General features: G+C 39.5%; 1 protein-coding gene across 1 annotated transcript in view; it reads right to left on the bottom strand.

Moving 5' to 3' along the window:
- Positions 1–17046, bottom strand: part of CRB1 (crumbs cell polarity complex component 1) — a 68918-nt gene that overhangs the window by 30781 nt on the left and 21091 nt on the right. The window contains exons 6-8 of the mRNA XM_066193067.1: positions 4604–5551; positions 635–1185; positions 79–244 (exon numbers count right to left, since the gene is read on the bottom strand). Coding sequence (XP_066049164.1) covers positions 79–244; positions 635–1185; positions 4604–5551 — 1665 coding nt within the window. The remainder of the gene's footprint in view (positions 1–78; positions 245–634; positions 1186–4603; positions 5552–17046) is intronic.

Genomic DNA, 17046 nt, shown 5'->3' with positions numbered 1-17046 from the left:
AGTTTCAAGGAAATGCTGCTGAAAATGTCTATTGCTGCTGATCTCCAAAGATGATTGGAACAGCTGAAATGTACCTACATTCAAATCCTTGGTGCACCAGCTGGCATTGTGCTTCATGAGGACAGGGCCCAAGCTCACACCACTTAACTTCCTCACATGCCTTCCCCACTGTGTTAGGGGGGCACGTGCAAGTGAAGTCATCCCAGATTGAATAGCACACACCACCGTTGTGGCAAGGGTTGGACTATGGGGAAAGAGAAGAGAGAACCTCAGTATGAATCAAGGCTGTTGGACACTCAACTCTAGGCATGTGGGACTGTTTGGCAAAAAGAAGTTTTCTTTTTATTTCAGATGGAAAATGATGAAGACTGGTATTATGACAGTACAGCATGTTCAATAATTAGTGAAAAACAGTATTTCAATCTCAAAATAGTTTCATTGTCCCCTATACAAATATATTTTGCATCTAATACTCATTATATGTAGCATAGCTTAACAAAACCTGCTCTTTCTAGCATTTTTGCATGTTTTCCTAATCATTATAATCAAATAATGTGTGGGAATGTAATAAAAATATAAAATAAATTCCCCACTATAAGCATGTGGAAATGCTCTGAAAAAATGTCATTCTTACCTTGCAGAGGTTGTCCCCAGTGCAGCCTTGGGTGACATTGATCAGAGTTCGGTTGATCAGAGAATTCGGTGGATTGGCGATGGGGAAGAATTCCAGTGGCTGGTTATTCACTCTTACATCTTGGATACAGCCTTTGAAATACCTGCCATTTCTATCAGTTTCTGTGTTATCTGGTAGGCCTCCAATGTAAAGAATATCCTTACTTTGGATGGTTAGTGCTGGAGTAGAAATAAAGCCTAGGTAGTGAGAGGACTGGAACAACTCCATCTTATTTGGTTCTATTTTTAATGTTATTAAGTAAAAGTTTCCATCATTCACAGAGTGTTTCCCTAATAACTTCATGGAATTTGGAGCCAGCATGGTGAGTTTCCCACCTTCCAAGTAGACCCTTATGTAGAGGTAAGTACTATTTCTCAGCGCCAGTAACAAGCCAGAAGATTTGCGTGTTCGGACAAACATTGAGATGATGAAGTTCTCATTCTGAGTGGAATCAACAGGAAAAGCAGCATAGCCTGAGGAGTCCTCAGATCCAAACCGGCCTGGAATGTACTCTTGAGGTTACAGATATGGGAAAAGGTAAAAAGAAAAACAAAAAAAAATAAAATAGTTAGGGTTAAATGACAAGGGAGCCAATGGAATGATTAAATAACTACTTCTGGTGATATTTCTGCATGGTAGTAAGAAGTGTTTATTTTATGGATGAATAAAGACTTGATCCAGCTGTAAAAAGCTTCTGTTTCCAAATTCCTGTTGGCCTCCATGGCTGTAGCATTCAGCCCCAGTGCAGGACCAGATGTTACATAATTGGGCACATTTTCCCCCTTTATCATGCTCTGTGTAATGCTGTGTTTTCAAGTAATTAAACAAGGACAGATTCCTACAGTTTTCTGCATTGGTCCTTAGAAAGATCATTTTGGAAAGAACCCACCTGCTTTGATTCTCTGCTGACCATGAAAATTAATGCAGTTCTGGGATTTTGTGATATTTTTTGCACAGATTCCAAATCACAGAAAGCTGCTAGGCAAAGCCCTCCTGCGTGGATAGATCACCTGTGTGGTGCTGCATGGGCTCCCCAGTTCTCTGACAGACATTTTGTTGCTGGGGGTCAACATTTGCTCACCTACATCAACTTGTATCCAGTCATGAATCCTGCTCAGCCCCTGAATGCGCACAGTATTGTGGATCGAGTAAGTTTTTTTCTTTGTGCTTATCAATTAAAATGATTAAACCAAAACCATCTGTCTCTCCTTTACCACTTATCTTCTGTAATGATTTTCAGTCTTTTAAGGATACAAAATATGTAGCCAAAATTGTATTTTATTCTGATGAATCATCTCGTTAAAGAACAACAAAGTGTTTCTATTTTTACACTATAAGTTTTGTGATCTTGTCCTCAATATTACAGACTTCCTTCCTAAACAGTTTCAGAAGCTATTTTCCATGTATCAAATTCCTAGAAAGAATAAACCAAGCTTTTTTAAAATGCTCACATAGCTAAAGATTCAGTCGTCTGTTGCGCAGTAAAACTCCTGGAGTGGGATGTCATAGTCAACTTTGTGCCTGCAGAACTACCTTTTTTTATAATTGCATTTAAAAAATGATGAAAATAGGCCACGAAGATCCAACAGACCCTTAATAACCCCATTGCACTGCTATATGGTATGGTCATAATATTTAGCAACAGGAATAAATCCCATACTTGTTCCTAAACAGATAATTTCTTAATTTAATTTGCAATAGTTTATTTCTATGAATAAGATTCCCCATGTATCTACATCTACTTGTTAAACAGACTTAATGCCTCAAAACACCAATTTCAACAAATAATTACTTCTACATACAAGAGTTTTAAGTTATATTTTCTCTTAATGTGGTACTGGAGAATGAGGCACTTTTTCATGAGGGTAAAAAGAAAAATTCTGCTGAACTGGGGATTACACAACTGCAGTATTAGAAAGAAGCCTTGATCTCCACAAAGGCATTTCATGTTTACAATTACCTTGTCACATTTCTCTCTATTTATAAATATACACATATATCATCGGCCTGATCTGTTTGATGAGATGAATAGCATCACCTTGGTCAATATCAACCTCTTGGGTCACAACATCTGGATGTTGATCAAAATGAGGCAACATCTGTTTGTTATTTTGTATATGTAGAGAAAATATTGCCTCTTGTCAATTAAATACTTGGCAGCAACTTTTCTTCAGAAAGATACCAGCATTTCTTATGTTATCCTTTACCACAAGTCTCCCCCACTCTCCCTCTTTAGAAACCTGCCACAGTCTTTTACATGTGACATATATCTAGAACCTATGAACCAAAATGGCACGGTGCCACGATAAGCAAGGAATATTGTGGTCAGCAGGAAAAAAAACCCCATGCTTTCTAATCATTCTCAAGAGTTCTAATGCCAGTAAAAGCTGCTCCTGGCCCTGAATGGTTTTGATTTTGCTTCATATAAGGAGGCAAACATATTTCCCAGATGTTGTCCTATATTCAAAAGTTGCCTTCCAAATCTTTGGATAAATTACAGCTACACTTCAAAGAAGTCTGTTACAATTACCTCTCAGACTTTGTCATTCTGCAATAAAACCAAAAGGAAAAACTATTGAAAGGTATTGATAAGTATTAGGTGGAGCATGCAAAATGATGTATTCAAACATTTGAAATGTATTTGAAGGCCCAGCTTTCTGCAGCAATGCATTCAATAACCCCTGAGGCCAATTGTTCAGCTGATGGGAATCAATGTAGCTTCACTGGCAGCACTGCAGCCACACCAGTTTACACCAGTTTCAAATCTGTCAAATCCAATCTGACCATGGCTCTGCTGTTGTGTTTAATTTTTTTCAGTCTACTTGGCAAATATATCTACATAAATATACTCATGTATGTATACGTGTATGTACGTATGTATTTCTTGCTCCCTAAACATTGCTCTGCTGACCATGTGTGGATGAGGGAGGCAAAGGCAAGGGTACGGTGTGAAGACTTAGTCCTGTGCAATTTTCTTAAAAAATTGTTTGAAATCCCTAAAACTTTGCCTGGGGAAGGATTGCAGAGTTCACCCTAAAGCATTCCTGAGGGTTGCTCTAGGGGGCTTCAGCCAGCAGATGCAGCAGGGCGCTGGACAGGGACCTCCTGTTGTCCTTCCACTTCACCCCAGCCTGCACTGAAAAGATCATTTGTAGCAGGGAAAGTGCTACAGGCATCTGCAGCTTTTGTGCTGCTGCTCACCACTCCCATGGAAGCTGCTTGCTGAGATGAGCTCTTCAGCTCACCCAGAGAAGGGCATGTTTCCCTTTGGTCCCCATGCAGCTCTCTGGGAACAGCAGCCTGCACTGGGGATTGTCCAGCCCCGCCCTGGGACCAGCTGAGGGATGAATGGACCCTGTTTCCAGCTGCTGAAGCCCTGCCTGCTCCTTGGGCTAATCAGATTAAGCTAAGAGTATAATCTCATTCATTTTTTTCTTTAAATTAGAATCTGTCTTTTTTTTAACTTACAGTACTTTTGCTTGCCTTTCATTGCCTTAAATGAATCTCTTTATAAAAGCCTAGAGAGCTTGAGGATAAAATTTTCAAAGAATGCTTTGAGATTAAGTCTTAAACTCCAAGTGACTTACTTGCTTTCTAAATTTTACTCAGCATGGATAACCTCCAGTGAACTACAGTTTTCCAGAGTTTACGGGGTGCTAAGAGCACTGAGAAGATTTTAAAACAAGAGGAGTGGAATCCACCAGTTTAGCCTGACTTACTCTTTGGCAGGCTGAAAAGAAGCCTTCCTGGGAAACTAACTAGAAAATAACAAAGGTGTACCACTACTAACCTCTTGCACTGGCTTACCACTTGGCATTAAGCTCGAGAGATCACAAGGATCACGCTGTTTCACCTCCAGGTAAACAGGATTGTTTCTGGCCACGTTTTCAGCAGGCACACAAAACACCAACCGCAGCAGCACTCCCTTACCTGTGGCACAGTCTGGCCCTGTGTAGGGCCGGTAGCAGTCGCAGTGGTAGCTCAGCCACAGGTTGATGCAGCGTCCCCTGTTCTGGCACGGGTGGTGGCCACACCAGTCCTTTTTAGCACATCCTGTCCTGACATTTAAAGATGACCCAGATGATACATTCTCTGGAGTAATAACATTCAAGTCTACCTCAATATCCTGAAGACAGCCTACAAATGAAGGTGCAGAATGTGTATTAAAGGTGTTCTGTAGAGAGTTGCTGTTCCCCACTGGTAAGCCGCCCAAAAATGTGCTCTGAAATGCAAACATCACCAGCTCGTTATCTATCTTGGCAGATGTTTTATTGAGACAGGATTCTACACAAGAGCTGTCAAGCAAATTAAGAATAACAGCTCTTGCCAAGGTTACCTCCACTGAATGCCATTCTCCATCACTGACATTATGTGGAATATGCAAAAGAGCCTGTGGCTGATTATTGACTTGCACGGACAAGTGTAAGTAGCCATTCAGTAATTCCAACTTTGCAAAGGTGTTTTTCTCCCCTCGGTGAAACAGAAAAGCTGTGGGTTGCACAGTTTGAAACTTCAGGTTTATATTATAGAAAAAATCCTTTTTATGGGTCTGGGGATTCTTCAACAGAAGGAAACTGTTTCCTTGAAAAGAAAATGTGGTTATGGTTTCACAGTGTATTCCAGTATAGCCAGGTGAACATATGCAGCTGAATCCGTGTTGGCCATTTTTTAAATGTGGGATACATATTCCGTTGTTTTGGCATTGATGATCAGTACAGCCATGAAGAACTTCTGTACAGTTCCAGCCACCATAAAAAATCCCTTCTTTGTCTGCAGGTGGGCAATGGCAAGTGTAATTTCCAGGAAAATTCTCACAGATCCCACCATTTTGGCAAGGGTTCATGTAACATTCGTTGACGTCTTCATCACAGTGAGTACCTGAAGAGTAAACAAAGAATTAGGTATGCTGATTTGAATAACTGGAGTCCAAAATATCATTTTTAATAATGTGTTTTATTATCTTTTATCAGAGGGGAATGCCTTGATAAATAGATGATGGACATGTAAAAGAAACCCTTTAAATATAAAAAGGCCATTCATTTGTCATGGTTTCCTTGTGCAAAGTATTATGTAAACACCTAAGTGATAACCACATTTTGGAGGAAATAACCAAATAAATGGACAATTTTGATATGGATAATGTGATGAAATTAAGATGAATATCATCAGATAGGATCGAGAAATTGTTTCCCACATATCATGTGGTAGAAATTTAGAATTCCTTCCTTTGTAAGGAACTGAATTCTTTATCCATACAAAACCCCCAGGAGTTGTTGCTTAATTCCCATCCATAATATAGTATGGGGATGAGCTGGAGTGTGATCTTCTGGTCATTCCTTCTTTTTTCGTGTTCATTCAAACAGTGTAAAAACTACAGACTATTATTCCTGGTCCCATATGAAACATCTTGGAGCAATACTAAGTGAGTTTCACAGGACTTACAAGTGATATTTGACATGGTGGGTCAGACTGACAAGTGGGTGAACGTGCCTGCAAAATCTATGTACTGCAAAATGTACTACAGGGGAACTTTTTTACCTCTCTTCTATACACAATATAAAGCAAGAAAAAAATGAAAGGAATACTCTCTCAAACATCTCTGAGGTTGATTGGTGATGAGAGCACTTCTGCAGGAGATTGTCTATACAGTCTCATATTTCCTCTTTTTCCATATAATGCTTGCTTCTGATACCTGGTAAAAGGAGAACTCCTCATCTCAACTCCATTGTAATTGGATAGATGTGGCCTAAGTGGGTCTGCTGGATCACACTTCACAAAGAAAAACAAATCTGTTCCTCTTGTAAAACTAATCTGTTTATCCCTCTGCACTGTTGTTCATCCATAAAGCAGTAACTACAGTAACTTCTCCGTTGAGCAATCAAGTGACCGATATGCATGCAGTGGATCAGGGAAAATCTGTTTCTCATCTCCCTTGGAAGCAGTCTAAATATCCAAATACTTTTTTGATAACCCATCCTAAGTGCAACTCTTAACGTTTCCCCTTCCCTTTATAGTTATCTTAGAGCAAAATGAGAAACACTTTGAAGTTAGTTTTCAAACTAGTTCCACCAGCACAAATTAAATAGATAACGTTTCATCCATCCCCACAGCAGAACTGCTGCCTGTAAATCAAGAAATGAGATGTGCCGAGGCTCACAGGGTGGCAGCTGGGTGCACCAGGCACCACACCTAGCTTTATGTACAAATTCACATCAGGCTTTATTTCTATAACAAAACACAGCCATTCCTCATGGAAAATTACAGAGCAGCATTCAGCCACAATGAATTGCTTCAAATAGCAGTAGATAACTGTAGCTACTCAGGCTGATTCCTTGCCTGTCCACTTTATTCAATCACAGTTGTAACTGGACCCATCTGGGAGAGTGGTTAGTACAGGAGAGCCAGGAGGGAACTGGGAGTTGGGGAGTGATTTGTTGAAAAGATTAGCCAGAGTGAAGTGGTCATAGCAGGTACACAAAAACCTCTCTCTGCAGTGATCCAACTCACTCATCAGTCCTCAATTAAAGTATACACTGACTTTCCCGTTGAAGCTTCAGGCTATGGAGCACAGCTAGTGCCATCTCCCTGGCCTGGCAGTGGGGTTTTGCTGCAGCAGTCTCTCTCTGTTTTCCAGCCAGGCTCATCTTTATCCCAATGAGAGGTGTCTCTGTATACCTTAATGTGCATTGGCATCTGGCAGAAATGCGACTCATTGGGGCTGACTTTCTCCAAGGGAAGTGCAGTTCCCAAACCACTCCTGACTGGGGGCCAGAGCCATGTCTGCTTTGTCCAGTTTGTGGCAATTTCAGTGTTAGCAACTTGTCCTGCTTTTGCTATTCCTGTATATGATAAGTAAAGTTTCTGTGAACTGTTTGCTGTTTTGGTCAATGTTTTAGTACATCTCCTGCCTGATACTGCTCCTTTCCCTGCTCTGACATCAAGAATGATGTATCCTCGGGTCTTTTGTACAACTCAGTTTTAATATGATGGCTGTAGAAATGCAGGTCTCTTTAGGTTTTTTGTGTCAGAGATAAAAATTAGTTCAGCCCACAAGCAGCTGGATCAGGTTGTGCTTAGCCTTGTCATAGAGCTTCAGAGGGGACAGACAGTGCTTAAGGACTTAGAGACTGGGAGCCCCCGTGAAACCTTTCATAAAAAAATCAGCATTGTGAATGGCTAGGTCCTTAGCTGTTGCGTTTTCAGTAATGTGTGGTGACTCTCTGTGTGCTATTTTATTACCCCACAGCACCTGCCAGACATTGCCTTTGCCTTGTAACCTGTGGTCCGACTCACACTTTGCAATAGTGACTCGCCTGTGGAAAGGACGGTATAGATGCATTTACCTTTACAATAATCTTTTGTGTCTATGTTGTTCTCTACCTCATTAGATAAGACATAAAATTAACAAAATTATTGAATGAGAATACTAACTTTTTTTTTTTTGGAAATAATACATATTTCTATCTTTAAATTTAGGTGAGGTATTTGATAAAAGAAGTCATCTATGTCCAACAAAGAAATAAAAGCAGTTTTATGAGGAGGAACATATATTACTATTGTTAATGTGTTCTTTGCCTATAGAAAATGAATAGTATCAGTCATTAAATATCAAGTGACTCTTACAGAGCCACTTAAATGCATAGATTTCATAATCATTTCAGTGCCTCGATGTAATGGTCATTTTTTAAGTAATGATACTAAAAATACATTGCCAAAGAATTATTTTATCAGATCGTGCATATAGATATACACACGTGTATGCACTTAGACATACAGGCCTACTATTTCATAATAAGATTAGCACAAACACAAATACAGGTCACACCAAAAGACAAATAATAAGTCACTTTTCTCATATCAAGAATAAATAAATCAGCTGTTCTTGCTAGTGGTGTTGATACTGCTTGTTATCTGCTGATTGCTATGCAAGCAAAGACCACTGTCAGTCAAGATAAAAGCACTCTAGATAAAAGGATTAGTCAATATTTATAGAACTGTATAAGCAGTTCAAATAGCTCAGGTTGGAGGCGTTAGCATGTCAAAAAAGTATTCTCAAAAGATGCAAAACATACCAAAACAAGTGCAGAGGCAACCATTTTTTTTTCCCAGTGGTTACATGCATTAACTCAGCTAAGCATATTTGTGTTTTTAAGGGGAAAAGTAAAGTAGAATCATACAGCATTTTCTCTTCTAAATATATTTCACACTGACAAAATTTCAGATAATGGGAATATTTTAAAAGATGATTACTTTTCCCACCTGTGAAGTTTGTTTCTAAAACAGTGATGAAACAGTTCTTTTGACTAAGTTTGATAGCATCACTCATCTGTCTCCTTTTTCCACTTACACAATACTATATGGTGGCTATTTTCTAACTGTTAACCTCTTAATTAAACTCTCTTTCAAATTTAGCAGCAAAGGTTTCCTGCAGAAGCAGGATGGCAAAAGCAATTATTGAAGCATAATTCTGCTGAATGCCACTGATTTTCATTTTGATTAAACAATTATAAAAGTATTATCCAAATGACACTTTTGATTCACACCTTTGGTTAGAAATCTGCTTACAACCTTTGCCTTTCCAGTCCTCTGACACTAAGTAAGTATCAAGAAACTACAAACGAGCAATCTGGATAGGTGCTACACATTCAATACAGTCTAAGTGCACATTCAAATTCACAGAAAGAAAATATTTACCTGTAAACATTGTCATTAAAATGATGTAAACTTGTATCCTAGTTGCAACCATCTTTTTCCGGAGGAAAATTTCCAAAAGAAAAAGACTGTTTAGCACTTAAGCAGTCAGCAGAGTAAATTTCTGTAAAATTCACAACAGTTCTTAGTGTAAAGGCTTCCTTTCCAGGATTAGCTTGCTCCACTTCTGTACCTGCTGATGTAGTCTGATGGTGTATTTTGCCCAAGCCAGATCAACAAGGCTTAAAGTAAGACCCATTAAACTGCTTACACAATAGATATGTATTCTATTTAAATTCTTTCTTCTCCAAGTTTGTGCTCACACTGAACATGGTTTGTGTTTCACAGAAATGCATATTATTAGGATCCATTCAAAGCTGCTTGGTCATGGGTTTTTTTTTTTGTTTGCAAGGTGTTGTTTTTTAAGACCCTTTTTTCCATTCAAGATGTTTGTTAATCCAGATCAACTCTGTCATGATCACTGTCATTCAGAGAAACTGTACATCTCAATAAGCAGATAGAAAGGATCTAAAATTTGACCCTGTTTCTTTATTTATATAGTATTTTTGCTCCATTTGCTCATTCTACTTTTAAAGGAAGTCTGAGTCTCTAGATTTTTGAGTGTGCTAAAGACACGTAAAAACTTACTTACTAAAACTTTTTTTTTTCCCACCTCTTGAGCCACACATTTTGATTTAGACCAAAATTTATGAGGGGAAAATAGAGTTCAGAGATTTAACTACTCATTTCTGTGATAATTTTAGCAGCACGCATTATTTTTGTCACTTAGATTTATCAATTTCTTCTCCTCCCTCAACTCATTTATTCACTAATTAGGAAATTCCTGACCTTGTGTCACATTTGGGTTTAGGTGCACCAAAAGACTCATATACAGAACACAATTTTGGATTCATTTAATCTACAGTTCACAATTGCTATTATTGAGATGTTCAGAAAACTGCTGCTTCTTCCAGCATCTGACACAGACAACAAGTGAGTTTTCCTATAATACATTTAAATACTAAAGGGTAAAATTTTCACCCAGACTCTTGGAAAGGTGAGTAAGGCAGCTTTAAACAAAATAAATTTCATTCTGATAAGTTAATGTGAATGCACTTGATTAGTGGTGCTTAACAGACATCTCGTGCTGCAGTTTGATGTTTGATGTGCACTTTATTTTGAATATTGCAAGAAGTTGGAGGTTCTCAGTAACTGTCATTCCTTTTGCAGTGTGACTGTGACAACAGGACTCTGAGGGAAGGTTATGAGCAGACACAGAGGCAACAAGTGCGGACAGACATCTGCCCTTACAGCTCAGTGACAACACGGGGCTGGTGGCACACTGAGACAGGGGAACCTCAGAGCAGGGTATTCATCACACGGCCCGAAGCCGTGCCAGAACCACTGGTGGGAGTCTGACCAAACCTGCCAGGAGCAGAGACCCTAATTACAGTCAGATATTGTGCTTAATAACATTTTCTTATACAAACCAAGGAGAAAATTCCATGTGAAACCACCATAAAGCGGGTATAAAACTTGTGTAATCCTGCCCAGAAAGTAATTGTCAGAGGTTCCCTGCACTTCCTCCACCTGTATTTTAGAGTTTTGGAAATGTCTGTTATAAAATTCTACCCCAGGTGCAAACAACTCTCTCTTCAAGGGACTCATTAATCCTGAGGCCAACAGAAAGATCTGGCACAGCACATATTCTTCAGGGCCCCAGGTTTTAACAGACAATCATGAAAATTCTAACTTTGCCACATCTGTGCAGATAATTGCAAAGAGATAATTACTTTTTGCTGGAAGGAGGAAATGCATGTTCATGAGTGAGTAAGCGCAAGGAAATAAATTGACCATCTCTGTGTCATTGTAATTAAACCTCATGCTTGTGGGTATAAATCAGGCACCATGCAGGTCAGGAAGGAAGTTTTACTCTTATGTACATCAGTGTAGAGCAAGTGAAGGGTATTTAAATGGCTTCCCCCCCCCCCTATTTTTCTTCAGTAAAGAACTGGCTTACATTTCATACTGAACTTAATGTGAACAGTGCTCTGATCTTGCATGGCAATTTCTGTTGCTCGCCTGGCAGGAAAAGCTTGTGTAAAATGAAGGACAGAACACAGAGCAGAGCTGGAGCACATGGAAAAGCAGGATTCTTTAAAATAGTAGGATAATAAGCATTTGTTAACATTGGGCTAATTTGCACATGATACCTTTCACACAGAACTCTAATTTCGTAAAGTTCTAAGACCTTGCTAGTTATTCCTTTACTGCAGACAAATTCACTATTCTGCTATTTTTGCTCTTGCCATTTGAAATGTATGTATAAAGTTAATACTGGCTAGGAAAAAATTAAATAGAAATAGAGTTGAGTGGCTCGGCTTAATCATTAAATATGTCACTCTAGCTGAGGGATATGAAATTCATAATGTGCTACATTCAGAATGGCATGCTGTAATTCAATCTTTTTAAATGTTGCTGGCCCGAAGCTTCATAGACTAGTTTGAATTTTCAGTAAAAATGGATTTTTTTCGAAAGTAGTAAAAAAACCCCCAATCCCTTAATCTCTTCAATCAATAAAGGTTTTCTGAGAGCAAAAGTACTTGGAAATGTTTTTCCACTTGTTTCACATGTTTTGTCACACCTAAAATAGTTTTCATTTGAAAAGAAAAAAAAAATAGAGAAGAAGAAAATCATGTACATGCCGTAGGTGATTAGTTGTTCAGTGAGATCTGGTGTGTTTATTTTATTTTAGAAATATTGGAACCAGCCTTGTGGGCTGAGCTTGGCTGCAGCTCCTGGGTGGATGGGGCAGCCCTGCGCAGACAGGAGCGCCCTGAGCGCAGCCACGCGCGCGGCACGGCCAGGGGTCAGGGGACACTGCCTGGCAAGGGTCCTGCCAGGGCAGCACAACAACGCTGCTGCCTGGAGCCCACACCTCCAGCCCCTATTTCAATTTGCACAGCCAGCCATGTGGATCCAATTGTGGGATTAGGGTCTGAATCTGGAGTAAAGAAAAATTTGTTGAAGAAATATGTCCCTGCGTAGCGCTCGTTTTGACCGATGGAGGCAAGGAGGAAAATCAAATGGTGGCAGCCCAGTTTCCCCAGGCAGCATCCTTCTGGAGTGGGTTTTCTGGCTGCACAAACGTATTGTAGCTATGGCCATGCTGATGGTATGAGATAGAAGGGGAGAAGAGAGGAGGGAGAGCACAACTACAGGATGTGACAAGTTATAAAGTAGAGAAAAGTGATGGAGAAAAGAGTAGGTAAGATTTTGGAGACTAAAGAGATGAAAAAGTACTGAAAGATATGACTGGGGGAAAGGAAATAAAAATATGGGAATCAATGGTACCCCCAAAGATATTTCGTTGGCATTTCAGACAGAATTCTTGTTGGACATATGGGCATTTGGGAGTAGTAAGAGAAAAGTGTATGTGGATGGCCATCAATCTATATAGACTGTGTGAGGGATGCTAAGAAAGACTGCAGATCATAGAGAAGGTCTACACAGAGATCTGGGCTAAAATTGAGAGTGGGAAAAGGAGACCCTGGGAGCAATACCAGAGAGAAAAAATTTAGAAAAAACCAACTATAGATTATTTTTTTTTTGGTACTCAAACAGCCATGACACTGGAGCAGAGAAGTCAATTCATAGAACACACAGAATTAGGACAGAATCATAGAAAAATTTACATTGAAAGGGACCTTCAAAAGTCATCATCTGGTCCAGTGCTCCACTTAAAGGGTCAGGACATCACACAGAGAAGAAATTGTAATAGCAGGTTGCAGAGAATTTGTTATTTTATACCTGATTCTGGACCAGATATTTAGAAACTAAAGTGAGATATTTGCTGTTCTGCTTTCCAGTATGGAGGTTTTTTTGTGGGCTCTGTTAAGCTGGAAAAAAGAGTATGTGTAACTTGGGAATTTTTCGTGTATTACCTTTTAGAAAACAGTGGCAAGACTGTCAAATTCAAAGCACTGATGATCTGATTTGCATTTTCTGTAGATTTATGAGCTTGTACATTTAGATGATGTGTGTGCATTTGAACTGAAGTATATCCAGAGGGATCTTAAAACAACCAATACCTTTGAATTGTTTAATTAGATCATACAAGCTCATGTTTCATTGACTTGAAAATCTGTTTGGAGCATATGATTCACTTTGGAATTAGAAAACAAATTAATTTTTTGTCCTACAAACACTTAAGGGCTTTAAAAGAGTGCACGCTGTTGATGAACAGACCCGCTGAGAAATGTACACAGCATCTTGTCTCCCCTAAAAGGGATTTTCTACCTTGTCTCTTGTTGGCTGTTTCCTGTTTGTTTTAACTGAGTTAGGCAAGCACAGCTACTGTGCTGTCTAGTGTGAAACGGCTTCTGCCCTGGAAATGGCACTCTGGAAAATTTCAGTCATTTGCAGGATTTTTCTCATTTTGTTATAACGAACGTGATTCTCCACAACGTGCAAAAGTGACTGTGTTTTCATAGCTTCATTGTCAGTCCTTGTTGAAACAAACTGAAATAGCCAGAAGGCCAGAAAATCATAATTTTAATAGGGCCTGTAGAGTTTAATTGGTAATGGACATGTGAGAATAGAAAAATGTAAAATATGAATGGGTGAATGCACATAACATGTTTATGCTGTGTGTATTTTGAGCTGTGCACAGAATAATTGTATAAAGAGCATGGCTATGCTGTGTGTAATCACATTTCTCTATTCCTAGAGTATATATATTTATATTATTTATTATCACTTTAAATATAGAAAAAAAATCCAAGCTTTTAATGCAGAATTATCCACTTTAAATTATTTTTTATGTGTGTTTTCTTTCCTGGGTAAGCTGTGACTTGCTCTAGAGCAGACGTAGATGCAGAGGACCTGAGATTTTGGACTGTGATCCTTCAGTCCCACTCTGTATCAGTGGGAAGGGCAGAGGATCACACCTCTTTTCACTTCAGCAGCGGTGTTCATTCCCCTCATGCCCTGCAGTGTTAGTCCTTTTGTAGTGTGAAAACTCATCTAAATGGTGGCTTTGTTCATTTAAGGTTTCATATGCTTAACTCCTCTCGAGGCTGGGAAGATTGAGACCCAAACTAGCTGCATTTTTGCCTGGTCACACAGCAATCCTGATGGCAGAGGGACAGCATGGACCTCAGCTAGGACTGTGTGTTTGCCATGGAATCCTGGCTGCCTGGTGGGGAATTTCCTGGAGCATATTAGAGGTATGAGATTTAGCCAGATTAAATCTAGTTTTTCTATGTCTTTATGTGTTACAGTTAAATTCTGTAGCTGTGCAGACATTTTCACAGTACAGCATTTAAATGGTTTTCTTTATTTGGTACTACAGGCAGTGATTTACCATGATGTTCTGGCCTCACAAACAGGTCTAATAACAGATTCTGAACCTTCTTTGTTAAGAAAAAATAGCGCCCACAGGACAGAGACTACAGCCATAATTGTATTGATCACTGCAATTCTCTGTATTAGTGTCATGTTGTTAGCACAGCCAGACTCGAAGAATTACAGCAGTGGGAGAGCAATCTGAATCAGATCCACCAAATCTACTTCTAGCAGTTAATTATCAGCATAAATTAGCTGTCTATACCAGTTTTTTTTCTTCTCTCCAAGACTGTTTATTGAAAGTGCGAAGTTCACTGTCAGCCAGGGAAAGAAAATGTTTTCCTTAACCTGGTTCTCCTTACACAATCAACAGAAGTCCTTTTCTAAGTTAATTCAAATATTTTTAAAGGGATCAGCATCCAGGTCATCAGGAAAAGGCTAGCTTAACTTCTTTGAAATTCTCCTTGTACCTGAAAAAATCAGTCCAGGCACCTAAACAGAAGCACGTTGTGCCTTACTAGAGTCACCTCTGAGTTTATTTCAAACAGCGCCAATGAACAGACATAAAAATACTGGGCTTTATCACTTGTTCCTTTTATTAGCAAACACCGTATAATTAAGAGCTAGATGCTACAGGGAACAATTAATGTAAGAGCTTTTATGTAGCATATCACATAAAATTCGTTTTGGTGCTCACTTCATCAGCTTATTTTTATTACTCAAAATCCCAACATATTCTTTATGTCCTTGAAAAGACCTTAGACCTGGGACTCATAAGTGCTAATTAATTGCCAGCAAACTGCAAAACTCCTGAGTCCAATCCAACAAAAGCATTAAAGTGATTCCTTCTTTTTATTAGCAATTAAAATGGGAAATATATATATATATATATATGTATGTGTGCATATATATATGCATATGTATATCCAAAATTAGAAAGAGTTCTTTATGCACCTGAGAGTTTGTGCTGCCTTTCAGAGGGACCTCAGCAGGCTGGGGAAATAGGTAATCTGCTGGAAGCACATGAAATTCTGCAAAGGGATTCTCCCTCGAAGTCCTGCACCTGGGGAGAAAAAAGCCCATCCAGCAGAAGCAGCTGAGGCCAGCTGGCTGGAAAGCAGCTCCGCCATGCTCTGAGCAAGCTGGGCATAAGGCAGATGGGGACCCTGGCAGCAGAGAGGACCAACAATTCCTGGGCTGTGTTGGGAATTGTGTTGCCACCAGGTCAAGGGAGGTGACTCTTCACCTCTACTCAGCACCAGCAAGACCATGCCAAGCCCAGCTCTCCTTTCCCCAGGTACAAAAAAGGAGCAGCAATACTGGAGCAGGTCTAGCCAAGGGCCCTGAGGGGTTGAGGAATTGGAAAATCTGTCATGGGGAGAGACTGAGAGAGCTGGGGTGGCTCAGAAGTTCACATGAAAGCCAGTTTTAAAGGCAAGACATAGCCTTCAATTAAAATACAAAATATAAACTTGACCCCAATTCACCTGCTCCTTCCCCTTGAAGAACAGTGTATTGCCTGACCTTGTGAATGTGGTTGCTCTCACAGATGGAATTCTTCCCAAGACTTCCCAAGTCACATAAGTGTGAGTTTCAGCTGTATAGATGTTCTGCTTCCAATCGCAAAATGCTGTATCTTGTAAAAGAATTCTTTTTAACAGCCACAGGTGGGAAATCTGGCACATAACTGTACTGTAGAAGTTAGGAATATTTGGGTTCCTTACTCCATTCCCCCTGTACACAGGCTTGGCAGTGTTAATCCAGGAAGGTTTAGAAGATTATGTGTACATGACAGCCCTGAGGATTTCCAACTCTTTTTTTTTTTGAAGAGCATAATGACCTATGACAACTAAGCTTTATTCTCTGAGGAGCCTGAGATTGCTTCTGTTTAATGGATCAGACAGTTTGTGATACATCAGTTCTAGACACTTTCTTCCCCACGTCAACCTGGGGTACCTCTTCAATATTTCCCATCTGTGCTGACCTGTGTGATCAAGAGGTCATGTCCTGAAGTCAAAACCAGAATCGAAACACTCACTCCTACCACGGGCCAGACTATTAATGCAACCCATTTAATTTACATCAACTTGGAACTTGACATCCAATTTCTCAGTCGAGAAGCAATTATTTTTAAAGGAACATGCCAACAATATTGCTTGGCTTAGAATGGTGAAAGTTCAAAAGGGTAAAAAACATTTCACACCATAAATAAAGAATTGATTATACTTGAAAACAAAGTTTGTAATTACTACTGACATTTCTGAGCCCAGATGAGGTGCCTTTTATGCTTTAAAAACTGATGTCATTCTTGCCACTGGCATTATGGGAACCTTATG

The sequence above is a fragment of the Chamaea fasciata genome, unplaced genomic scaffold (assembly GCF_029207755.1).
Source record: "Chamaea fasciata isolate MVZ Bird 193981 ecotype frontalis unplaced genomic scaffold, bChaFas1.0.hap1 SCAF_10, whole genome shotgun sequence".
NCBI classification, from domain to species: Eukaryota; Metazoa; Chordata; class Aves; order Passeriformes; family Sylviidae; genus Chamaea; species Chamaea fasciata.
This window is presented reverse-complemented; position numbering and strand designations above follow the sequence as displayed.